The sequence below is a fragment of the Schistocerca nitens genome, chromosome 5 (genome assembly GCF_023898315.1).
Source record: "Schistocerca nitens isolate TAMUIC-IGC-003100 chromosome 5, iqSchNite1.1, whole genome shotgun sequence".
In the NCBI taxonomy this organism is placed as follows: Eukaryota; Metazoa; Arthropoda; class Insecta; order Orthoptera; family Acrididae; genus Schistocerca; species Schistocerca nitens.
This window is the reverse complement of record NC_064618.1, coordinates 269878732-269905834: the sequence shown is the minus strand read 5'-3', so window position 1 is coordinate 269905834 and position 27103 is coordinate 269878732. Positions and strand designations below refer to the sequence as shown.

Genomic DNA, 27103 nt, shown 5'->3' with positions numbered 1-27103 from the left:
CCAGCAGTGAGGTTTATCGTTGAGCGATGGGACAAAAATATTTATTGAAAGTGTAATTAGTTTGCTGACAATCATACAGTTTTGAAAGGTAGTGTACTCTAAAAAAATCGGTTAAAAATTGGTCACTTCTAGATTTATCAGTTCAAGAGAGAATCCATAAATGTGTCCGCCACCAAGTTTGGCAGTGTATCCATAATGTCACCTTTCATCGCAAGTAACTACATATTTCACAATGAGCGGTTTCGGCTTACTGCCATCATCAGATCACTAGAAGTATTAACGTCGAATAATCTGTACATACTGGTACATAAAAGATGTTTCTTTCCTCACCCATTCTCCGCCGTAGGTCAGGCCACAAGATCGTCAACATCCGTCTAAAACACTACGTCTCACATTCTTCGATTACCGTCCTTTACCGTTTTCCTATAGTCTGTGATTCACTACTAGTACAATTCTGTACTCCAAAGACACATTCTCAGAAGTTTTTTCCTCAAATTAAGATCTATGTTTTCCGCACTAGAAGTGTTTTGACCAGAAATGTTCTCTTTGTCCGTGTTAGATTGCTTTTTGTGTCATCCTGCTACGTCTGCAATGTGTTATTTTGCTACACTACTGTAAATTAAAATTGCTACACCACGAAGACGACGTGCTACAGACGCGAAATTTAACCGACAGGAAGAAGATGCTGTGATATGCAAATGATTAGTTTTTCAGAGCATTCGCAGAAGCTTCGCGCCGGTGGCGACACCTACAACGTGCTGACACGACGAAAGTTTCCAACCGATTTCTCATACACAAACAGCAGTTGGCCGGCGTTGCCTGGTGAAACGTTGTTATGATGCCTCGTGTAAGGAGGATAAATGCGTACCATCACGTTTCCGACTTTGATAAAGGTCGGATTGCAGCCTATCGCGATTGCGGTTTATCGTATCGCGACTTTGCTGCTCGCGTTGGTCGAGACCCAATGACTGTTAGCAGAATATGGAATCGGTTGGGTCAGGAGGGCAATACGGAACGCCGTACTGGATCCGAACGGCCTCGTATCACTAGCAGTCGAGATGACAGGCATCTTATCCGCATTGTTGTAACGGATCGTGCAGCCACTTCTTGATCCCTGAGTCAACAGATGGGGACGTTTGCACAACAACCACCATCTGCACGAACAGTTCGACGACGTTTACAGCATCATGATGGTCGCATCCGTATTTGGCGACATCGCAGTGAACGCACATTGGAAGCGTGTATTCGTCATCGCCATACTGGCGTATCACCCGGCGTTATGGTATGGGGTGCCATTGGTTACCCGTCTCGGTCAGCACTTGTTGGCATTGACGGCACTTTGAACAGTGGGCGTTACATTTCAGATGTGTAACGACCCGTGGCTCTACCCTCCATTCGATCCCTGCGAAACCCTACATTTCAGCAGGATAATCCACGACCAAATGTTTCAGGTCCTGTACGGGCCTTTCGGGATACAGAAAATGTTCGACTGCTGCCCTGGCCAGCACATTCTCCAGACCTCTCACCAACTGAAAACGTCTGGTCAATGATAGCAGAGCAACTGGCTCGTCACAATACGCCAGTCACTACTCTTGATGAACCATGGTATCGTGTTGGAGCTGCATGGGCAGTTGTACCTGTACACGCCATCCAAGCTCTGTTTGACTCAATACCCAGGCGCATTAAGGCCGTTTTTATGGCCAGAGGTGGTTGTTCTGGGTACTGATTTCTCAGGATCTATGCAGCCAAATTGCGTGAAAATCTAATCACATGTCAGTTCTAGGACAATATATCTGTCCAATGAATACCGTATATCGTCTGCATCTCCTCTTGGTGTAGCAATTTTAATGGACAGTAGTGTACAAGCTAACAGAATTCTTTAGCTTCGTTTACCTTGAACCATGAATCTTGCCTTTGGTGGGGAGGCGTGCGTTCCTCGGCGATTCAGATAGCCATACAGTAGGTGCACCCACAACGGAGGGGTATCTGTTGAGAGGCCAGACAAACGTGTGGTTCGGGAAGAGGGCAGCAGCATTTTCAGAAGTTGCAGTGGAAACAGTCTGGATGATTGACTGATCTCATCTTGTAACATTAACGAAACCGCCTTGCTGTGCTAGTACTCCGAACGGCTGAAAGCAAGGGAAAAGTACAGCCGTCATTTTTTACCAGGGCATGCGGCTTTACTTTATGGTTAAATGAGGATGACGTCCTCTTGGGTAAAAATTTAAAAAGGGAAATGAGTAGGTTAAAGCTGGATATAGTGGAAATTAGTGATGTTCGGTGGCCAGAGGAACAAGGCTTCTGGTCAGGTGAATATATTATTATAAATACAAAATCAAATAAAGGTAATGCAGGAGTAGGTTTAATCATGAATTAAAAATAGGATCATGGATAAGCTACTACGAACAGCATAGTGAACGCGTTATTGTAGCCAAGACTGTCACAAAGTCCACGCCTATCACAGCTGTACAAGTTTATATGCCAACTACCTAAGCAGATGATGCAGAGATTGAAGAAATGTATGATGCTATAAAACAAATTATTCAGGTAGTTAAGGTAGAATAAAATTTAATAGTCATGGGGGACTGGAATTCGAGTGTAGGAAAAGGAACAGAAGGAAAAGTAGTAGGTGAATATGGAATGGTGTTAAGGAATGAAAGAGGAAGCTGCGTGGTAGAATTTTGGCTGATGATGACTCAAATGGTTCAAATGACTCTGAGTACTATGGGACTTAACATCTGAGGTCATCAGTCCCTTGGACATAGAACAACTTAAACCTAACTAACCTAAGGACATCACAAGCATCCATGCCCGAGGCAGGACTCGAACCTGCGACCGTAGCGGTAGCGCGGTTCCGGGCTGAAGTTGCTAGAACCGCTTGGCCACACCGACCGGCGGTAGAATTTTGCACAGAGCATAACTTAAAGGTAGCTAACACCTTGTTTAAGAAGCATGAAAGAAGGTTGTATACGTGGAAGACGCCTGGAGACAATGGAAGGTTTCAGATTGATTATATAACGGTAAGACAGAGTTTTAGGGGCCGGTTTTAAATTGTAAGACATTTCCAGGGGCATATGTGGACCATAATTTATTGGTTACGAACTGTGGATTGGAACTGAAGAAAAGGTAAGAATTTAAGGACATGGGACCTGGATACACTGAAAGAACCACAGGTTGTAGAAAGTTTCAGAGAGAGCATTAAGGAACGGTTGACAAAAACAGTGGAAACAAATACATCAGAAGAATAATGGGTAGCTTTGAGAGATGAAATAGTGAAGGCAGTAGAGGACCAAATAGGTAAAAAGTAGGGCTAGAAGAAATCCTTGGGCAACAGAAGAAATATTGAATTTAATTGATGAAAGGAGAAAATATAAAAATGTAGTCAATGAAGCAGGCGGAAAACAACATAAACGTCTCAAAAATGGGATCGACAGGAAGTGCGAAATGGTTCAAATGGTTCAAATGGCTCTGAGCACTATGGGACTCAACTGCTGAGGTCATAAGTCCCCTAGAACTTAGAACTACTTAAACCTAACTAACCTAAGGACATCACACACATCCATGCCCGAGGCAGGATTCGAACCTGCGACCGTAGCGGTCGCGCGGTTCCGGACTGTAGCGCCTAGAACCGCTCGGCCACTCCGGCCGGCAGTGCGAAATGGCTAAGTAGGGATCACTAGAGGACAATATTACTAGGGGTAAGATAGATACTGCCTACGGCAAAATAAAAGAGATCTTTGGAGAAAAGAGAACCACCTGTACGAGTATCAAGTTCTCATATGGAACACCATTCCTAAGAAAAGAAGGGAAAGCAGAAAGATGGAAGGAGTATACAGAGGGCCTATACAAGGGAGGAGGACAATCTTATGGAAATGGAAAAAGACATAGATTAAGATGAAAGTAGATATATGATACTGCGTGAAGAATTTCACTGAGAAATGAAAGACGTAAATCAAAACAAGCCCCCGGGAGTAGACAACATTCCATTAGAACTACTGGAATCCTTCGGAGAGCCAGCCATGACAAAACTATTCCACCTGGCGAGCAAGATGTATGTGGCTGAGAAGGGAGTGAGCCAGGGTTGTAGCCCTTCCACGATGTTATTCAGTCTGTATGTTGGGCAAGCAGTAAAGGAAACAAAAGAAAAATTTTGAATAGGAAATAAAATCTATGGAGAAGAAATAAAAACTTTGAGATTTACCGACGACAATGTAATTCTGTCAGAGACAGCAAAGGACCTGGAAGAGCACCTGAAGGGAATTGACAGTGTCTTGAATGGAGGATATCAACAAAAGCAAAATCAGGATAATGGAATGAAGTCGAATTAAGTCAGGTGATGCTGAGGGAATTAGATTAGGAAATGAGACACCTAAAGTAGTAAATAAGTTTTTCTATTTGGGGAGCGAAACAGCTGATGACGGTCGAGGTAAAGATATGAACTGTAGACTGCATATTGCAAGGAAAGCGTCCCTGAAGAAGAGAAATTTGTTAACATCGAGCATAGATTTAAGTGTCACGAAGTATTTTCTCAAATTATTTGTATGAAGTGTATCCATATGTGGACGTGAAATATTTACGATAAACAGTGTAGAGAAGAAGAGAATAGAAGCTTTCGAAATATAGTGCTACAGAAGAATGCTGAAGAATAGACGGGTGGATCACGCCTTTAATGAGGAGGTACTTGGTACTTAACAGAATTGGGGAGAAAGGGAATTTGTGGTACAACTTGACTGGAAGAAGGGATCGGTTGGTAGGGCATGTTACGAGGCATCAAGGGATCACTAATTTAGTACTGGACGGAAGCGTGGAGGGTAAAAATCATAGAGGGAGACAAAGAGATGACTAAACTAAGGCCGGCCGGTGTGGCCGTGCGGTTCTAGGTGCTTCAGATTGGAACCGCATGACCGCTACGGTCGCAGGTTCGAATCCTGCCTCGGGCATGGATGTGTGTGATGTCCTTAGGTTAGTTAGGTTTAAGTAGTTCTAAGTTCGAGGGGACTGATGACCTAAGATGTTGAGTCCCATAGTACTCAGAGCCACTAAACTAAGCAGTTTCAGAAGCATGTAGTTTGCAGCAGTTATTCAGAAATGAGGAGGCTTGCACAGGATAGAGTAGCGTGGAGAGATGCATCAAACCAGACTCTGGACTGGAAACCACAACAACTCAACAAATTCGGCATTTTTGAGCTTACTGAGGATGGCATAACATCAGCGAATCGTATCATTGAAATGCTTTCACTCTGAATTTTAATCTCGTTCTTGAACCTATCTTTTATTTCCGTCATACATTCTGCAGTGTATAGATCGAACAATAGGAGCGAATGACTGCATCCCTTTATCACATTCTTCTTAATCGGAGCATTTCGAGCTTGGTCGCCAGTTCTTTCCCACTCGGTTGTTGTATATATTGTATATTATCCATCTTACCCTGCAGCTTATTATTATTTTTCTTATAATTTCGAGCAAATTGCACCATTTTACGTCATAAAACGCTTTTCGTAAACCGACATCAAAATTAAAAAGGTGTCTTGAAATTTTGCAATTCCTGACTTGCATCCAGCAGTATTACCTAATTGTTAGGCTGTTAATTGCTAGATGCCACCCGCTGTTCATGATATTATCAGACATCATCCTGTATTTAAGATGGGGTAAGTCAGAGGGACAGTAGGATCAGATAAAATACCTTAATGTTCGTTAAGTCACCACCGTCTGCATGCTGTCCTGTGAACACAACTTTTGTCATCCAGCCACACTTTTAGATTGCGCTGTTGTATTTGACCATGAACGACAACTGTGCAATGTCCTCAATACGTTGTAACTGTCAGTCGTGGTCGGAAGAGTGTACTGTGTACTTGTGAGTGCACTATGTCGGCGCTAAGTGAATCTGAATGTAGCAAATTATTGGTACTCGTATGGTTGGTTCTTTCGTAAGTAAAGTAGCCAAAGTGTTTGGTCCAAAAACGAAGGAAGTGAGGAATCAGAAGTGACTCAATCTGTACTTTACAGCCGATCTAGATTTCAGCAACAGTATAGCTATCAGCAGTGCGTATGAAGTATGTCGTATAGACTCAATAGGTTTGTAAACGCATTTGTTACTATACGATCTTCGTGTAGTAAAATATTTATTACGTATTTCTGTTTTTTTTTTTTTTTTTTTTTTTTTTTTTTTGACGTGTTATACATCCTAGAGGATCTCGTCGCTATGGATCTATTCTAACAGAAAGTACACCTAATCCAACGTAATACAATCTCACAAATGGCAGACAGCAGGCTTAACTTCCCGTCTAACGAGCAATCAGCCTCAACAGCGTCACATGCTCTTTGTTCCACGAGGCGTTTCAGAGAGGTTTTAGATGTAGTCAAGTGAGCTGGCACAAAGCGCGGATCTCACGAACTGTACGCCAACATATATCCTCTCCTCGCCGGTGAGACAGTAACGATGAAAATCTCTTCCACCAATAGCAATCTCACAAGGTACCCCTGAGAGGAGAGCTGCTTAAGATGTTAGCTTTTGTGAACTCGGCTACATAAGCAAGTTTACGTTTCGTAAACCTAGAGGTGGATCGCCTGTTTTTCGATGGAAGCGAGCTACGAATAGATCTATGTTTCACGGGCCCACACAGCTCTTCCACTATATTGACTTTGTTGCGAAAACAAAATCTGGGGAACTAGAACGCTGTATAGTATTACCAGTTTGGTGTATGTATGTATGTTTGTGTGTGTGTGTGTGTGTGTGTGTGTGTGTGTGTGTACTCGTGCGCGTACGTGCGTGCGTATGACCATCCAATGACTTCTCAGCTTCCGTGGAGCAACATTTACTATCCAGAGCCCAACTTCTTTGGCTAATCAAACGAGAAGATGACCAGTAAGCTCCGCTAACTGACACGTAACATCGGTATCATTTGAGGAATAGGTTTCGCTCTAACTTGAACGACTCGAGAGAGGTCTCTTTTCTGAAAAATATGTATTTTGAATTTATATAATTGATACAGAAAATATATCTTTTGTCACAAATATTGACAGTAAGTTATTACTGAGCATTTCATATTATTTATTACTCTTATAAAAGCTGCTGTGAAAAGCAGGTGTCACCATAACAACTCTTCTTGCATAAAGTAACTACGTACTGGACGAAAGAGACGTTGCTTTAAGACACTGCTAGCAAATAATGAAGAAAAAGAAAGAGTGGTACTTAATTGTACTGTACACACAAACGAGACACGTGAGCAGTAACAATGAATTGGATATCTTACTTCAGAGGTCCATTATGTACGTTTGCTGTAAATGTTCCATTGCGGCATACTTCTTATGGTAATTCTCCAGTTCCTGGTTTTGTTCCGTAACACACAGCACGTTCGCGTGTCCAGCAGCGATAATGCTCCGAAAAAAGCGATAAACGTCCGCCACTTGGTGTTTATTTAGCCCCAAGCTGACACGGAGAAACGCAATAAAACACTCCTAATGAGACTGCCATTTGTTTCACCACGTGTGGGGAAATGTCGAAACTCTCACGAAATTTCGAAGAAAATACAGGTCGAACGGGACGTAACAGACGTGCGTTGATAAAATCAGAGAATTATCGTCTTTAACGAATGTTCTGCTTTTTATCGCTCATGTAGAAAAATTATGATTATTGTGACGTTACGAGAGAGAAAAGTATCCTCTGAAACCATTACCTTTTACACTGAAAGTATATTCTTGCTACTGTTTTCAGATGACTGACCTGAAATCCAACGGAGCTGGATATCCGAATGGATTTCCTGTTCTGCGTGATCCATCGCTCTACATAGGATCGCATCCTTACATATCAGAAGATCTTTACAACCCAGTCTACGAAGAAATATCACATGGTAAGAAACGATAGTACATTTGAAAACTAATGTAGACACTTACCTGTCACTAATTTTGTGCCAAAATAAAAAAAATAAGTTCTTGCTAAGTATGAGATTTGGTTGGTAAATTGTTACATACACGGGAAATAGTTTCAGCCTCTAAGCCATAGAGAGTTCCCTCTTCATTGGAATTTGTCCTGTAAAGGATGAAATGTGACAATACACCTTTCAGTTTCAAATTGTGGATGAGTTACAGTTCTGTTTTCTTGACACTTTTTTATGGAAAGATATGAGGAGCGGTGCCGACGATTTCTGTCCAGCACTAGGAGATACACTCTTAAAGCTGGTTGTGCGTCTTGCTGCTTTCCAAGAACATACTGCCTTTCCCAGAGGAAGCGGCTGAAGACCTCGAATACTCCTCCCTGAAATTTCATGCCATCTGAGTAAATTACAACAACCTTTCATAAAAGTACCGTTAGAAAATTTGCACTACGCTCTTGAGACACATGTGGTACATGAAAGAAAGGCACATACAGCAGAAGTTCTGATTGCTCTGCGGAGAGGCAATCCACTACAGTCTATAGCTCTCTCTGGTATGTTCTCTCTTTTTTCACTTTCTACCTTATTTAAAGCTCAGTCGTAATGATTTAGAACTAAAGATTTGCTCAAAATAATTTTTTGAGTACTTTTCTGAGTGAGAGCATCCTTAACACACAGTGCAGTACACGTTCCCATTGTTGACCACTGACATGGTAAGCTGCAACTCGTTTTGATCAGTGATACTTGCGCAAGATAAACAATAATTATCATGTAAGTAGCTGACGTATGGACCTGTGACGTATGGTCATCATCAAAGTGACGTTACAGTGGAAGTGACGTGAAGGTATAAAGAGAGGCACTGGCACAGAAAGTGAAATTTCTTCCGTGCAACAAGACGCTAGATGCGTCATAAAGAATATCTTACATTAACTTTGTTTCTGTCTTTCACCGACGGAAAGATTTTACGCAAAAGAGATCACTTAAGTACATACCTAATACAACATTGTTACATACCATAGCGTAACAAAGGCATTAAAATTATTCCTCGATGAAGATCTCCACCCATCTCCACAATGTAAATTTCTGTTCTGATAATATCAGTTAACAGTAATAAAAGTTACTGTTGTCGAAACAACGTCAAATGAAAGAAAATACCTACATAGCTTTTTCTTAAAATTGTTAATTCATATGTAAGATAATGGTTTATGTGAGAGAAACGAAAGTGAGCGATAACATTTCTTTTCTGGAGAAATTCGCTAGCTGTTTCTGATTTATTCACGGAGAATGTGTGAAAGACTTAAGTTAAACAATAAGGGAGAAGTTGTAGAAATTCTGCTGTACATACGCAACTTGTAGCTGCTTTCATCCTCCGTATACCACACTTGCGAGCACAGCATCGAACGTTTATTAATTATCTACAGGTGACGCAGTAATAAAAGCGACGAGTCGCTAAATATCGATGACAAATCACTGCAGCTATTAACTATTCAACTGTCATTTCATCATGGAGTCGTTGGTCAATTCCAATTAATTGCGCCACCTGCGATAATAAACAAAAATAATAATTCACCGCCAAATCAAATTACTACCATTTTTACCTGTTCGAATCACGCTTCAGGGATAACTCAAACGTTCTACAGTTTTAATGTACAGCGCTAACAACACAAGAACTCTAAGGCTATTGCTATACCGATCACTGACACCACAACCAATTGAATTGAGGATGGTTGCTGTGTTGCGCTCGTGACGTCACGGCGATGTGGGAGCAGTTCTCCCCTCGGAGTCGTATCCTCTAGTGGTTACAAGCTCCTCCGAGGGTCTCCGCACAATTAAGTATACAATGTAAAGAGGTGTTGCAGATGGCTAAATAGAGCACTAAATTTGGAGGCAATGTAAAACAACACAAAAATTTCAATTAAAACAATGCAGTTATCTACCACTACAGAGATCATCTGACATCAATAGCAGGGAGAGGTTCTGTAACGTTTGTTAGCGAAATGAGCAAGCCTCAGATATTCCCTAATAGACACAAGGAATCCAACGAACTTAAATTCCCGAACAAAAGCACCACATGATCTCGCTTCGTGAAACACCTTGGAGATAATCCAGGTTACTAGTAAGCATCCAGCGATCGTTACCAGAAACCTACGAAATACCTTTTGATGATACATTAAATCCTATTAGTTCTTCAATCGTAGGAATTCTCTGGCTGTACCAGAATCACAACAGTTTGCGTGCTTTAACAACCTCGACTGCAAAAATGCGGGCGTGGGACGCTAAAACGGTACGTGTTGCCATTGAATTAACGTATGGATTTGCTTAGCGTCTGCCCTCAACCTAACAGCATTAGATCATCACAGAATCTTTAATCTTAGTCTCAAAGGATTTTATTTGTTCTGTAAGACAATTTTCAGACGTTGTTGTTGAAGTCTCTAAATCGAAGAATGGCTTAGTGACGATCCCTACGAAAAATTTCCTTCACTTTACGTCTATGGTCACAAACTTTTTGTCAAAAGATTACCGGTTTCGGTCTATAATGACTATCTTAAGATCTGTTTTGTAAAAACAATGTCCTAATATACTGCAGTCATAGTGGCATGGTCAAATGTTAAATGCAAATCAGCACCAGAATCGTCAAATATATGTAAATAACAGCATACGCAAGAGTCACCTTGTCTGCAGCACTACTTTTCAAAACATTCCGTAAGCTGTTGCTGTTGTGGTCTTTAGCCCAGAGACTGGTTTGATGTAGCTCTCCATGCTACTCTGTCGTGTACAAGCTTGTTCATCTCCAAGTACCTACTGCAACTTACGTCCTTCTGAATCTCCTTAGTGTACTCACCTCTCGGTGTCCCTCTGCGATTTTTACCCTCCACGCTTCCCTCCAACACTCAATTGATGGTCCCTTGATGCCTCAGAACGTGTCCTACCAACCGATCCTTTCATATCGTCAAGTTGTGCCACAGCTTCCTCTTCTCCCCAGTTTTATTCAATACCTCCTCGTTGGTAACTGATCTACCCATCTAACTTTCAGCATTCTTCTGTAGCGCCACAATTCGAAAGCTTCTATTCTCTTCTTGTCTAAACTACTTATCGTCCATGTTTCACTTCCGTACATGGCTACACTCCATACAAATACATGCAGAAAAAACTTCCTGACACTTAAATCTATATTCGTTGTTAAAAAATTTATCTGCGTCAGAAACGCTTCCCTTGCCATGGGCAGTCCACATTTTATGTCCTCCCTACTTCAGCCATCATCAGTTATTTTGCTCCCCACATAGCAAAACTCATCTACTGCTTTAAGTGTCTCATTTCCTAATCTAATTCCCTCAGCATCACCTGACTTAATTCGACTTCAATCCATTATCCTCGTCTTGCTTTTGTTGATGTTCATGTTATATCCTCCTTTCAAGACATTGTCCCTTCCGTTCAACTTTTCCAGGTCCTTTGCTGTCCCTAATTGAATTACAATGTCATCGGCAAATATCAAAGTTTTTATTTGTTCTCTATGGATTTTAATTCCTACTCGAATTTTTCTTCTGTTTCCTTTACTGCTTCCTCAATATACAGATTTAATAACATCGGAGATACCCTACAATCCTGTCTCACTCCCTTCCCAGCGACTGATTCCCTCGTAACTGCCATCTGGTTTCGGTACAAATTGTAAATAGCCTTTCGCTCCCTGTATTTTACCCCTGACACCTTCAGAATTTGAAAGAGAGTATTCCAGTTAACACTGTCAAAAGCTTTCTCTAAGTCTACAAATGCTAGAAACGTAGGTTTGCCTTCCCTTAATCTATTTTCTAAGATAAGTCGTAGGGTCAGTATTGGTTAACGTGTTCCAACATTTCTACAGAATCCAAACTGATCTTCCTCGAGGTCGGCTTCAACCAGTTTTTCCATTCGTCTGTGAAGAATTCGTGTTAGTGTTTTGCAGCCGTGACATTTGAAAGTGATAGTTCGGTAATTTTCACACCTATCAACACATGCTTTCTTTGGGATAGGAATTATTATATTGTCCTTGAAGCCTGAGGGTATTTCGCCTGTCTTATACATCTTGCTCACCAAATGGTAGAGTTTTGTCAGGTCTGTCACTCCCAAGTCTGTCTAATAGAATGTTGTCTATTCTAGAGGCGTTGTTTCGGCTTAGGTCTTTCAGTGCTCTGTCAAACTAGTCACGCACTATCATACCTCCCTTTTCATCTTCATATACATCCTCTTCCCTTTCCAAAATATCGCCCTCAAGTACATCGCCCTTGTACAGACCCTCTGCATAATCCTTCCATCTTTCTGCTTTCCCTTCTTTGCTTGGAACTGGTTTTCCTTCTGAGCTCTTGATGTTCATACAAGTGGTTCGTTTAACCCCAAAGGTCTCTTTAATTTTCCTGTCGGCAGTATCTATCTTACCCCTAGTGATATATGCCTCTAAATCCTTACATTTGTCCTCTAGCCATCCCTGCTTAGCCATTTTGCACTTCTTATCGATTTGATTTTTGAGACGTTTGTATTCCTTTGTATTCCATTTTGCCTGCTTCATGTACTGCACTTTTATATTTTATCCTTTCATAAATTAAATTGAATATCTTTTCTGTTACCCAAGGATTTCTACTAGCCCTCGTCTTTTTACCTATTTGATCCTCTGCTGCCTGTACTATTTCGTCTCTCAAAGCTATTCATTCTTCTTCTACTGTATTTCTTTCCCCCCGTTCTTGTAAGTCGTTCCTTAAGTCTCTCTCTGGAACTCTCCACAATCTCTGGTTCTTTCAGTTTATCTGGGTCCCATCTCCTTAAATTCCCACCTTTTTGCAATTTCTTCGGCTTTAATCAACATTTCATAACCGATAAATTGCGGTCGGAGTCCACATCTGCCCCCTGGAAATGTCTTACAATTTAAAACCTGGTTTATAAATCTCTCCTTTACTATTATATAATCCATCTAAAACCTTCCAGGGTCTCCAGGCCTCTTCTACGCATACAGCCTTCTTTCATGGTTCTTAAACCCAGTGTCAGCTATGATTAAGTTACGCTGTATGGAAAATTCCACCAGGCGGCTTCCTCTTTCATTCCTTACCCCCATTCCATGTTCTCCTACTACTTTTCCTTAGCTGCCTTTTCCTACTGTCGAATTCCAGTCCCTCATCACTATTAAATTTTATTCTCCCTTCACCATCTGAATAAGTTCTTTTATCTGCTCATACATTTCTTCAATCTCTTCGTAAGCTGGTGTTGTCATTTTGTTTGCATCGATTATCGTCCACGTTTCACTCCAAACAAATACTTTCTAACACATAAATTTATATTAATGAATTTCTGTTTTTCAGAAAGGCTTGTCTTATTGTTGCTGGTCATCTGGCACCATCACTAATTTTGCCGCTCAGATACTAAAACTCATCTAGCACTTACAGTGTCTCATTTCCTAATCTAATCCACCCGGTATTCCCTAATTTAATTCAACGACACTTCATTACACTTCATTTACTTTTGTTGATGTTCATCTTACATCCTGTTTTTAGGATATTATCCATTCCGTTTAATTGCTCTTGCAAGTCATTTACCGTCTGTCCCCTAAGTTACAGTACTATCGGCAAAGCACAAACTTTTCATTTCTTCTTCCTGAATTTTAATGCACTTTCTAAATTTGTCACTGATTTCCTTTAGTAATTGCTCTGCATGCAGGATCAGTGACAAGAGGAATATGCCACAAGGCTGCCTCACACTATTCTCATCTAGTATCTTCGTTTCGTGTCCTTCAGCCCTAAGTAATGCAGTCTAACTTCTGGGCAGTGCAGATATCTTTACGTTTCCTGTATTTTATCCTTGATAACTTCATAATTTCAAAGACTGTATTCCATTCATTATCGTTAAAAACTTTTTCTGTATCCACAGGTACTATAATAGTGGTTTGCTCTTTCTTATATCGCAGAGTCAGTATTGCTTCGCAGGTTCGTACTATCACTGGAACACAACATTTTTCCCGGAGGTCAGCCTCCATCAGTCATTCTATCCTTCAGTTTGCAATTTGCAACCTTGACCAACTAAACTGGCGATTCGGTAATATTCACAGCTGGCAGAACACGTAAGAAAGGGGTCAAAACTGTCGGAAGATATTATCACCGTCTGCAAGAGCAGCTGTCTCCCTGAGTTCATCGCTTACATTCTACCTGACTTAGTAATTCCATTACGCTACGTAAGAAGTCGACGATTATTTCGGTAGCTGTGGAAGACAAGGGGCGTGATTCCACATATCATTTCCTTGCTGACAGTGGAAGAGCTGAAGAGTGGTCCTTCGAGAATGCAGTGCGCAGGAAATACGAGGTGCGGCTAGAAAAAAACCGGACTGATGCTGGAAAAAACATTTATTTACAATTATTTACAATTTCATGTTATCTCCTTCAATGTACTCTCCTCCTCGGTCTCTACACCGCTCCATACGAATTTTCCACTGTTCATAGCAATGCTGCAGATCATTTTCGGTAAGTCCATACATTACTTCCGTCGCTTTTTCTTTTACTGCTTCAACAGTCTCAAATCTAGTTCCTTTCAAAGCTGACTTGACTTTAGGGAAAAGAAAAAAGTCACAGGGGGCCAAATCAGGTGAGTAGGGTGGATGATCTAAGATGGGAATGTTGTGTTTTGCCAAAAGCGTCTTCACTGACAACGCACTGTGAGCTGGGGCATTGTCTTGGTGAAGGATCCATGACTTTTTTCTCCACAAATCGTTCCGTTTTCTCCGTACTCGCTCACGTAGGGTAGCCAGGACGCTAATGTAGTAATGCTGATTCACTGTTTGTCCCTCTGGTACCCAATCAATGTGCACAATCCCTTTGATGTCAAAAAAAAAAAACAATCATCATTGCCTTGAATTTCGATTTTGACATTCGTGCTTTTTTTTTGTCGTGGAGAACCAGGAGTTTTCCAATGCATCGATTGGCGTTTAGTTTCGGGATCGTAAGTAAAAAACCACGATTCATCGCAAGTAATAACATTTTGTAAGAAGGTGGGATCACTTTCATTGTTTTCCAGGATGTCAGAACAAATCATTCTTCGACGTTCCTTCTGTTCAATTGTGAGACACTTTGGAACCATTTTTGAACACACTTTGTTCATGTTGAAACTTTCATGAAGAATCTGCCTAACACTTTCCTTGTCAACTCCTGTTAACTCAGACACTGCTCTGATTGTTAAACGGCGTTCTTGTCGAACAAGTTTACCGATTTTTTCAATGTTTGCATCAGTTTTTGCTGACAATGGTCTGCCAGTGCGAGTGTCATCACTGGTGTCTTCGCGGCCATCTTTAAATCGTTTAAACCACTCAAACACTTGTGTTCGCGATAAACAATCATCGCCGTGCACCTGTTGTAACATTACAAACGTTTCACTTGCAGATTTTCCTAGTTTGAAACAAAATTTGATGTTAACACGCTGTTCTTTCTGTACACTCAACATTTTCCGACGCACAGACAAAACGTCAACTACTTAAAACAGACGCCAAGGGCAGACTGAGTGCAGGAGGCAGATGAAACTCGAGCAGTAGGCGGAGCGAGAGTCACGTGACAGGCCACGCGACTTTCAGCCTTATTGCATTCGTTTTATTGTTTCACCAGTACTAGTCCGGTTTTTTTCTAGCCACACCTCGTATAATTCCCCGCCATGACCTATGGCCCTATTTTCGGAGCAGCGGCTTTAAAGATAGCCAGGTCGGGTGTGTGTGTGTGCCTTGTCGCCGTCACTGCGCTGTCCGCTGGTGCTTGTTCTCGTCAGGACGTTTCAAATGGTCGCCTTCGTTATCAGCGACAGGCACATCCACTGACCAGGCAGGACTGCGCACCTCAGCCGGACCCGTTCACTCAACTACCCGCGACACCATCTCTGCCGGTATTTGTCACAATAACCGGTCGGGCGTGTCACTGTCACTATACGATAACCGAAAAATCGAGAATATGTAATGCACCGTGAAAAAGATCAACGTTAAATTAAGCATCGACGATGAAATAGTTCTCCTAGCAACTAAATAATTTCTAGACGCACTTTGCTGCAGGTTGGTATACTTTTCTCTGAGGCGGAATCCACATTTCACACTTCTACATCGCTCCCCTTTTTCTAGACGCCTAAGCAGCAAAGACATCATATGGGTATACTATAGGCCTCCCTCTCCCAAAAAACAAATATTTTTCAAGAGGCTAAAATTCCTAAAACTTTGAAAATTCACTTCTTTTATTCTTGACCACACAGATAGGGTAATTATATGAAGTACTCCGTATTTTTCTAAAAAAAATCAAAGATTTTACAGTTACATATTTTGGCATCTGTGCAGGACACGTCCGACTGAATTCATTACACACCATAATAAACATACATTGAGGTGACAAAAGTCATGGAATAGCGATATGCACACGTACGGGTGACAGGAGTATCGCGTACATAAGGTATAAAAGGGTAATGCATTGGCGTAGCTGTCATTTGTACTCACGTGATTTATGTGAAAAGGTTTCCGATGTGATTATAGCTGCACGACGGAAATTAACAGACTTCGAATACGGAATCATAGTTGGAGCATGGGACATACCATTTCGGAAATCGTTAGGGAATTTAATATCCCTACATGCACAGTGTCAAGAGTGTGCCGAGAATACCGAATTTTAGGCATTACCATTTACCACGGACGACGCAGAGGCCGACGGCCTTCACTTAACGACCGAGAGCAGCGGCGTTTCCGTAGAGTTGCCAGTGCTATCACACAAGAAACACTGAGTGAAATAGCCGCAGAAATCAATGTGGGACGTACGACGAATGTATCCGCTGGGTCAGGCGACGAAATTTGGCGTCAATGGACTACGGTAGCAGAAGCTAGACGCGAGTGCCTCTGCTAACAGCACAAAATGGCCTAGAGCGTCTCTCCTGGGCTCGTGACCATTTCGGTTGGATCATAGACGACTGGAAAAAAGTGGCCTGGTCTGATGATTCCCGATTTCCTGAGGTAGGTTTCGGGTATTAGCGGAAGGTTCGTACCCATGGATCCAAGTTTTCAACAAGCTAGTGGTGGCTCCATAACATTGTGGGCAATGTTTACGTGGAATGGACTGCATCCTCTGGTCCAAGAGAACCGATCATTGACTGAAAATGATTATGTAGGTTACTTGGAGATAGTTTGCAGCCATTCATGGACTTCATGTTCCCAAACAATGATGGAATTTTCATGGATGAGAAGGTGCCATGACACAGGGCGACTACTGTTCGAGATTGGTTTTGAAGCACATGCTGGACAGTTCGTGGGGATTAACTGGTCACCCAGACAGCCCGACATGTATTCCATCGAACACTTACGGGATAAAATCGAGAGGTCAGTCCGTGCACAAAATCTGGCATCGGCAACACCTTCGCATTTATGGACGGCTATAGACTCACCCTCATTCTGCCAACGGCCTTGTCAAAGAGAGCAGAGGCGCAGACAGAGAATCAGGGGACTCTCTTGTCCCTGTGGTGGGAAAGTGCCCATACATGTGGAAGATTCAGCAAAGTTCAACGGCATGAGGAAGTGGAAGGCAATGGAAACCACTGCATTAAAGACAAATAACGTGCACACACAGGACATGTGGACTATAATTGAAAAGGTGTCATGATGATCTCTCCGTTGGTAAAAGATTTCGGAATGGTTCCCCATTCGGACCTCCGGTAAGGGACTGGACAAAGGGGAGATGACCATGTGAAAAAGATTGAATAACCAGCGAAAGGATAACGTTCTACGAGTCCCGGCGTAGAATGTCAGGAACTTGAACGTGGTAGGGGAACTGGAAAATCTGAAAAGAGAAATGAAAAGACTCAGTCTAAGATATAGTAGTGGTTATGAAGTGAAACGGAACGAAGACAAGGGTTTCTGGTCAGATGAGTATAGGGTAATATCAGCAGCAGCAGAGTATGGTATAACGAGAACAGGATTTGTCATGAATAGCAAGGTAGGGCAGACAGTGTGTTATAGTGAACAATTCAGTGACAGGGGTGTTCTTATCGGAATCGACAGCAAACCGACACCAACCACGATAGTTCGGGTACACATTCCGATGTCGCAAGCTGAAGATGAAGAGATAGAGAAAGTACATGAGGATACTGAAAGGGTAATATAGTACGTAAAAGGAGAGGAAAATCTAATAGTCATGGGAGACTGGAATGGAGTTGTAGGGGAATGAGTAGAAGAAAAGGGTACAGTAGAATATGGGCTTGGAACCAGGAATGAGAGAGGAGAAAGACTAATTGAGTTCTGTAATATATTTCAGCTAGTAATAGCAAGTACTCTGTTCAGGAATAACAAAAGGAGGAGGTATACTTGGAAAATGCGAGGAGATACGGGAAGATTTCTGTTAGATTACATCATCATCAGACAGGGACTCTGAGGTCAGATACTGGGTTGTAAGACGTACCCAGGTGCAGAAATAGATACAGATCGCAATGTAGTAGTGATGAAGAATAAGCTGAAGTTCAAGAGATTAGTCAGGAAGAATCAAAAAGCAAAGAAGTGGCATACGGAATTACTGAGGAAGTTCTATAAGGCTACTGATACAGCAGGAAGGAATAGCTCAGTAGGCAGTACAGTTGTAGAGGAATGGACATATCTAAAAATGGTGATCACAGAAGGTGGGAAGAAAAACATAGGTACAAAGAAGGCATCTTCGAAGAAACCGTGGGTAACAGAGAATTACTTCAGTTACTCGATGAAACAAGGAAGTACAAATATGTTCAGGGACATTTAGGAAAGTATAAATACAAGTCTCTGAGGAACGAAATAAATAGGAAGTGCAGGGAAGCTAAGACGAAATGGCTGCATGAAAAATGTGAAGAAATCGATTGAAATTGTAGTCGGAAGAACTGACAGCCTACAGGAAAGACAAAGTAACGTTCACTGAAATTAAATGCAAGGGTGGTAACGTTAAGAGGGTAACGGAAATTCCACAGGTAAATGCAGAGGAGAGAGCGGATAGGTGGAAAGAATACATTTAAATCCTCTATGGAGGTGAAGATTTGTTTAATCTGATAGAAGAAGAAACAGGAGCCGATTTAGAAAAGATAAGAGATCTAGTATTAGAATCAGAATGTAGGAGAGCTTTGGAAGACTTAAGATCAAATAAGGCCGAATGGGCAGATAACACTCCATCATAATTTCTAATATCATTGTGGGAAGTGGCAATAAAACGACTATTCATGTTGGTGTGTAGAAAGTAAGAGTCTGGCGAATACCATCTGACTTTGGGAAAAATATCGTGCACACAGTGCCGAAGACTGTAAGAGCTGAAAAGTGCGAGAATTATCGTACAATCTGCTTCACAGCTCACGCATCCAAGTTCTTGACAACAATAATATACAGGAGAAAGTAAAAAAATTGAGGATGTGTTAGATGACGATCAGTTTCGCTTTAGGAAAGGTAAAGACACCAGAGAGTCAATTACGACGTTGTGGTTGATAATTGAAGCAAGACTAAAGAAAAATCAAGACACGTTCATAGGATTTGTCAACCTGGAGAAAGTGTTTCACAATGTAAAATGCTGCAAAATGTTCGAAATTCCGGGAAAAATAGGGGTAAGCTGTAGGGAGAGACGGGTAATATACAACATGTACAAGAAACAAGAGGGAGTAACAAGTGTGGACAACCAAGAACGAAGTACTCGGATTAAAAAGGGTGTAAGACAGGGATGTAATATTTCGCCCTACTTTTCAATCTGTGTATCGAAGAAGCGATGATGGAAATAAAAGAAACGTTCAAGAATGGAATTATAATTGGAGGTGAAAAAATATCAATGATAGGATTCGCTGATGACACTGCTATCCTGCATGAATGTGAAGAAGAATTTCATGATAAGCTGAAGGGAATAAACAGTACAATGAGTACAGAATATGGATTGGGAGAAAATCGAATAAAGACTAAAGTAATGAGAAGTAGCCGCAATGAGAACAGCGAGGAAGTTAATATCAGGATTGATGATCACGAAGTAGTTGAAGTTAAGAAATTCTACTACCTAGGTAACAAAACAACCAACGACGTACGGAGCAAGGAGGACATCAAAAGCAGACTAGCACTGGTACAAAGTCTATTCCCACCCGAGAGATGTCTGCTATTGTCAAACATTGTAGGAGGTGGCTTGTAGCATTGTATCTGTTCGTGCAGCCGAAAAGCTGACCTCCTTCGCTATATTACACAGTGAGGGTGCGACTAGACCAGTACGATGCATACTTATATGAATATGGTGTCTGTTCTTTCGGACATGTCCAAAAGAATAGACACCATATCCATATAAATATATAGTCTAGCAATACCGACCATGACCTTCCTCTTCTGTGCGGATGCACACTATTACCTGAACTCTTATGGGACTTGTTAAGAATGTCTTCCACGAGTAATGAGTGTGTTGGGTAGGGACACTACGAATGTACTGTTTGGACATTTAAGGTGAGAATGTGGGTCTGGTGGGAGGCGTACGCGAGATAATCCCTGCAGTCACACTGTCCTCTGTGCCCTCGATGGTTCCGATAGATAGAGCGTCTGCCATGTAAGCAGGAAATCCCGGGTTCGAGTCGCGGTCGGGGCACACATTTTCACCTGTCCCCGTTCATATATGTCGACGCCCGTCGGTAGCTGAAGGTATTAATATGTAATTCTCATTACAGTACGATACAGGCGATTCCTGTGACAGCCTTATAGTTTTCGCGAGTCGTCCGAGGCATTGATTTTTCTCCTGCCAAAAGTTACGAATCAGTACCGGGTTCAATTTGGCATGCTCTTTACCTCTGTATCTGGATGTCTCTTGCTATTCTGTGTTCCACTTCTCTTTCGTTGGTGATTTAATAACGTTTAAGAGACACTTAGTTGGTAATTTCATGTGTTCCTCGTTGCGTCATAGACGACTGCTTTTGGCTAGCTAGTCTGTTGTTCCATTGCTAGATATGCCACAGTGTGCATTTACTTAGTACGTTGTTACTTCCTGATATATGTAATCTCTAATATCAGCTTCATGACGTCATATGCTGCTGAATGTATGGATCTTCCACTGCGCAGATGTCTTCATAGTTCTAGCGATGATTCTGAATCAGTAAGGATAACGAATCCAAAAGCGCCTCGTCATACTGAAGGATTTTAGAATAGCGAAGCGCTCGGCTGTCGTAGTCGTGAGTTCCTCAAGGAGCTTGAATTTCACTCCATTATGACGCCTGCTATCCCTGTAAGCAAACCTCATCAAACTTCATTCTTCGAAGATTCGATGTAGATGAATCTCGAGTTGTTAGTTTGGAGAGGTAGTGCGTCAAAATCACTTATTTCAATAACCACAGTGAAAGTCCAGATGAAATACAACTTGTGATTCCAGTAGATTTCCACGGTAGTCTGCTTAAAAGTAAAGTAATCGCTGTGCAAACATGTTTTATTTGAGAAATGGACAATTGCCCTTGTATGCACAAAGGAGATGAGTAATACTTTTAGTGAGTCAGTGTATAGACGTAGAGCACAACTTCGTTAAGGTATAGATTTCTTGTAACATTTGACGTTCTGCGAACTGCAAGTAAAAAATTCGCTCTCAGGTATTCGCAACGTAAGTGTAGGGAAGGCTCATTTGCTTCAGATGAAAGAGCGTTACTCGGTGGAAACTGCATTGCCCCATACTCCAAGTGCTTTGTACTAACATTTGTCTAATCGTCTTAGACATGCTTCGGAGTTGCCCCGAAACAAACACAACAATAACCCATATATGGACGTACCAAAGCACGAAACAGTCTCAGTCAAATGTCTCATTTTTAACTTAGAGGTTAAATGTTGAAGTAACATTTGTAAAACGTAACCGAAGTCGATAAAACACCGCTTTTAAAACAGTGAGTCACAGCAACATTTTCATCGATGACCGCAACTCCGATAACAGAACAAAAGCCACACAGTGGACAAAATGAAATTCATATTATTTTCCCTGCGTAGGTGGCAATTACTTCAGCGGACAAATGGGCAGTATTAGTTGTAATGGCAGCACCAAATGCAGTCGTTAACAGTTATTGGTTCTGATAGTAATTACCTGCTTAGGTTAAGAGTTAAATTTAAACTCTGCTTGTATGGTGTACCTCTTCAGCTTTCGGTATCCGACACGCATCCTAATTAAATAAAATACGTAAGACAATTTGTGTTATTGGTAGCTGTTAAGAGATTTAAAACGTTTCTTATGATATTCTCCCTCATTGCGGTTTCATATCTGATCCGAATACTGCAACGTACTGTGACGTCCATGTTCGTAGCCGGACTTACTGATAATGGCCAATACGTTTTGCCCATGAATGCCATTCTAGATGAGCACACGGGGCAAATTTCTTGCTATTCGCAAAGCTCGTTATTAGAACGCCATTTATCATATTGCTTTGATGGTGTTTGTGTGGAGAGTAGCACACTGTAAGAAGGCGCTCGGAATCAGAAATAATTCACGCAAATAATCTTTAATAGCTCAGATTCGATATACTTATAGGCTAACAGTCACTGCAATTATAAGTATTCAGGTCCTAGTGAGACATAATGCTCTCGGGAAAAAAACCGAATAAGAGTACGTACTGATGATAGTGCAAATGTACTGAAACGTTTTTGCCAATAAAAAAGTAATAGACGGACGTTGCATGATCTGTTGCAGTACGTGTCCACTCATACTGTCGTTTGTCGTTTGTCATGGATATTGCCTGTTGCCTTTAGCCACTCTAGTAAAAGACCAATGGTTGCATGATCGGCGGGGGGAAGGGGGGGGGAAGGGGGGGGGGAACGGGGGAGAAGTGGGCGTGGTTGATCCGGATGCCGTCTGTGATACTCCTCCGCCGCTTCCCGTAGACTTATACCTGCAGCTTGGATGAGAACCGTTTCCACCGTTTCCTGCATCGTGTACTGGGACATAGTTGTTGACTACTAGCAAAATTCTACTTTAAGATCATGATTTAAAATGTAATTTTTAACAGTTTTGTGGTTGATTACTGAAAAAATTCAACATGAAGGTCCTCATTTCAAAAATATGTCCAACAGTTTTGCACTCTGGTGGTGTTTCGGTTTCTGCACAAATAACACAGTTGTTCTATGTCGTGCGACTTTGGAACCACACTGGATATCCTTATGGTGGGATAAGCCACAGGCTTTCATTAATTCATTTTTCTTCATTGCTAGAACTCCCATGGTGCTTGTGCAGAACTTCAGGCTGTAGTGTGTGGAAATCATAGAAGAGCATTAAAATTTTAGTCAGGCGCCGAGACATGCTAAGATAGTCCAATTGTTTAAGTCGCAGTTGGGGACGTATTTTTATTATACACGATGTATTCATACCAAGCAGCTACAATTAAAATGCAAGTACTGACAGAGATAAGGTGCGGCTGTAATTATCGTATAGGAGCAGATATTCTAATACGTTAATACGGAACCGATTTATGCGCGAAAAAATTAGTTCCAACTTCGGCCACCAGGTGAAAATCTGGTGGTATGAATGCAAGAAAGAAGTAAAGAATTTTTTCCGTGCGTAATGGATTACAAACAGGACCGGAACAGAAAAGATCAAATAAGTAAGGAAGGCATAATGTTCATTTTTATTATAAACTGCCACCTATGCAGTTTATTCAGTATGAGCACTGGAGACGTCGACAAGATGCTGTTCAGCACCAGATTTGCCCCTGGTGGCCAAAATTGGAACTAATTTTTTTCCAGGGTAAATCGGTTCCCTTGCTATACGATGATTACCATTCCGTCTAGAGGCCACAAGTGGACCATCGGGACCATCCGACCGCCGTGTCTTCCTCTGGGGAGGATGTGGATAGGAGGGGTGGTAGGTCAGCACACCGCTCTCCCGGTCATAATGATGGTATCCTTCACCGAAGCCGCTACTATTCGGTCAAATAGCTCTTCAATTGGCATCACGAGGCTGCGTGCACCCCGAAAAATGGCAACAGCACATGGCGGCCTGGATGGTCACCCATCCAAGTACCGACCTCGCCCGACAATGCTTAACTTCGGTGATCTCACGGGAACCGGTGTATCCACTGCGACGAAATAAAATGATAAAGTTACGCTTGGACGTCTGTGAATAGCCCTACCACGCAGGAAACGTTAACGATAGCCCCCGACATTTGCACAAGCCCCGCCCATTTATCCCCCTCCACACCTACCCCCGCCACACCAACCAAGAGCGCATCAATATGATTTTTGGTAGTCCTCGTCACTGTCGCGTTTTTGTTCATCGTTTTTTGTTTTACCACGGTTGTTCATACTAGCAGTGTTGTGCTGTTAGTACTTCTTAGCAGTTTGTGTAATACTGTCAAAATGAAACATAGATATGCACTCTCAATAAAGTTATCATACACAAGGTACCTAATCTTGACTGTTGTAGCCAACTGCTGTCAAAACTGATATCTAACAGACTGATATCTACCAGACATTGACGTACGATATGATGTGTTGGAATGACAATGACGAAATTATGTACATATGTTTAACAATAGGCAGCTCTAAAGCTCTCAAACACTGAAGAAGAACTCAAAGTAATCTGGTGTCTGCTATAAGCAAGCAGTCATAAGAGTTGACAAGTAAAAATTCACCCATTACACAGGCAAATATTAATGAAGAATGACACTGTATAAATATCTGACTGCTTGCATTACACATTTCTACATTATCCCACTCTTATATTCTTTAGTCTTAATGAGGTAATCAGAAACAAACCAAGACATCGACTTTGCCTTGTTTATGCACAACATTGACTTTAGACAATCGAGATAATGGACAGCATCCTTGGCGATACTACCAATTAATATTTCCCAACAGAATTTCTTACACTACGCGAGGTGACGGAAATTTGCGCTCACTGCAGTTCACAAATATCAGATTTTTTTATATAGAGCAGATGAAAGATCATAAAGTAAAAAAGACAGTATGGATATAATTTTTGTTATTCGTTCTTATTGATGATTTTTCAACTCGCATATTCAATGAACATATTTCTAATTGTTTTCACAATGGTACCGGAAAAACTGTATTTCGTACTAACTACTGATTTTCTCCCTTGTTATGACTGGCATATCTGCGATACGAACAACTTCGATGTTGGAACATGCGGCAGACCATGCGCGGAGCTTAGGATATGGATTGGTGTGGAGGGGGGTGATTGGACGGGACTTGTGCACCGTCCGGGGCTGTCGCTAACGTTACGTCTACCACGGGGTATTTCCTGTGTCTCACTGCGGCTCCGTTCGTTTACAGGCTCTGGCGAGCGCGGCGAGACAGACAGCGAGCTGCCCGCGTCGGAAGATGAGTTCGCGGAGGACGAGCTCAGCCTGGCCGAAGCGCCTCGCCCGCAGCGGTCGCCACCCCCGCCGCTGCTGCACTCGCTGGCGGCCTCCGCCGGTTCGCTGGACGGCCGCGGCGGCCGCACGCGCCCTCCGCCTCCGGGCCTGGGGGCGGCCGTCTCCAGCGCCGCCTCCGAGTCGCCGTTCTACGAGCCGACGTCGCCGGACCTGCGGTACAGCAGGTGTACCGTGGCGCACCTGCCCAGCCCGCCGCCCCCGGCACCCGCCTCCGGAGGCCCCGGCGGCAGCGTGAGGCGGTCCCGCGGGCACCGCAGCAACGACAGCGAGTTCCACGAGGGGATGCTGTTGGACGCTCTGCTGCACCAGCTCTACTACCAGCAGCAGCAGCAGCAGCACTCGCTGCCCTTCGCCAGCCCCCACGTCCCCGAGCTGTACGGCCCGCACCGGGCGTCGCAGCAACTGCCCCACAGGACGCTGCCGCACTTCTACCACCACCCCGGCGCCGAGGTGTTCACCACCCTGCGGCACCACCACGCCGGTCCCGCCGCTTCGCCGGTGCAGCACCGACACCACCACCAGCAACAGGCGCAGAGGCGAAGGCCGCCCGTCGCCCACTCCGGATCGGCGCTCGGTCTGTCGTAGTACCGCCTGCTGCTGCTGCCCTAGCGCAGTGGCGGCAGGAGAGGCGTGTGCTCTACAGGGATCCGCTCATTTTGATACTGCCCAGTGAGTTGTTACGGTAGGCTGCCGTCTAGTTGTCTGCACGTGGATGAAGAAACAATAGGCGTTCCAGTATTTTGACAGTAAAGCGCTTCCCAGACTTTCACCTACACCAGAAACCTGCAAAGAGAAGCACACGAGCTAAGAGTATGCTGTTGGTGTGTGTACGTTCAGTAACAGATGCTGATCATTGCGGTTGTACAGGGTGTCCCAAAATTATCTTTACCACTTTACTTGATAATAACGACTACTTTTCAGCATGTTACAAGTTTCCTTCCCTTACTCATAAACGTCAATGTGTTGTCCACCTCCACTACACATTCGGCTGCCATCCACGTACACTCCAGGAAATTTGTGGTGACAGGTCCAGATACATTGCAAATGCATGTCCTATAGGTATGTATACGTAGTTCAGTAAACGTGATCCTTTACAAAACTTCATAGGGAGACTAGTGGTCGAAAGGCGTGTCTGTGTGTAAAGAAGTGTAGACTGCCCTCTTGAGTATTGGCGAATAAGCTGCGAGACTTCGAAGATGTGCACTATGTATATACTTTCTAATAGATCTGACTAGAGAAATAAGTAGGAAATAGTCACCCAGCACACACTTTCATAAATTCAGTAACAAAAAGAGATAAGCGCCTGCGTATGTAATATATGTTCAATTTCCTTTGAACGTGTGTTAGCTACCTGATTGCAGCATCAGCTCTGCAACAGGGCTATCTTCCCTTTTTTTCTTTAGATCTATATTTACATAGATACTCCGCAAGTCACCATATGATGCGCGGCGGAGGGTATCCTGTACCACTACTAATCATTTCCTTTGTGTATATGAGTAACGAAAGCACAAAAAAGTTGGTTGTCAGAGTTATTAACAGCTAAGTTCATACGTAATATCATGTTAGCAGGTAACAAGATGATGTCTCATAGCAGCAGCGAGCAGCCGAGCACCCTATGATCTGCCTTCTGCCAGCACCTAAAACATCATTAGTATGCAAGGAAATCCTACTTACCTGTCACATACACGAAGTGGAATGTGTATCTGTATGTGTGTATGTCCAGAGTCTCTTCTCAAATTCCTATATAGATTTCAACCAAATTTGGCACAGAAAAAGCAGGACTCTTGAGCATTAGTACTGTGGGATCTATAATGTCCTAACTGAAAAGGAGACGGGATACAGGCAATAACCCTTTTTTACAGCCTCTGGCATGTAGGTTACCCTGT

At 42.6% G+C, this 27103-nt stretch overlaps 1 protein-coding gene across 1 annotated transcript in view; it reads left to right on the top strand.

Moving 5' to 3' along the window:
- Nucleotides 1-25802, top strand: part of LOC126260374 (atrophin-1-like) — a 405613-nt gene extending 379811 nt beyond the window's left edge. The window contains exons 6-7 of the mRNA XM_049957703.1: nt 7715-7850; nt 25114-25802. Of these exons, the coding sequence (XP_049813660.1) occupies nt 7715-7850; nt 25114-25802 (825 nt within the window). The remainder of the gene's footprint in view (nt 1-7714; nt 7851-25113) is intronic.
- Nucleotides 25803-27103: the final 1301 nt, after the last annotated feature.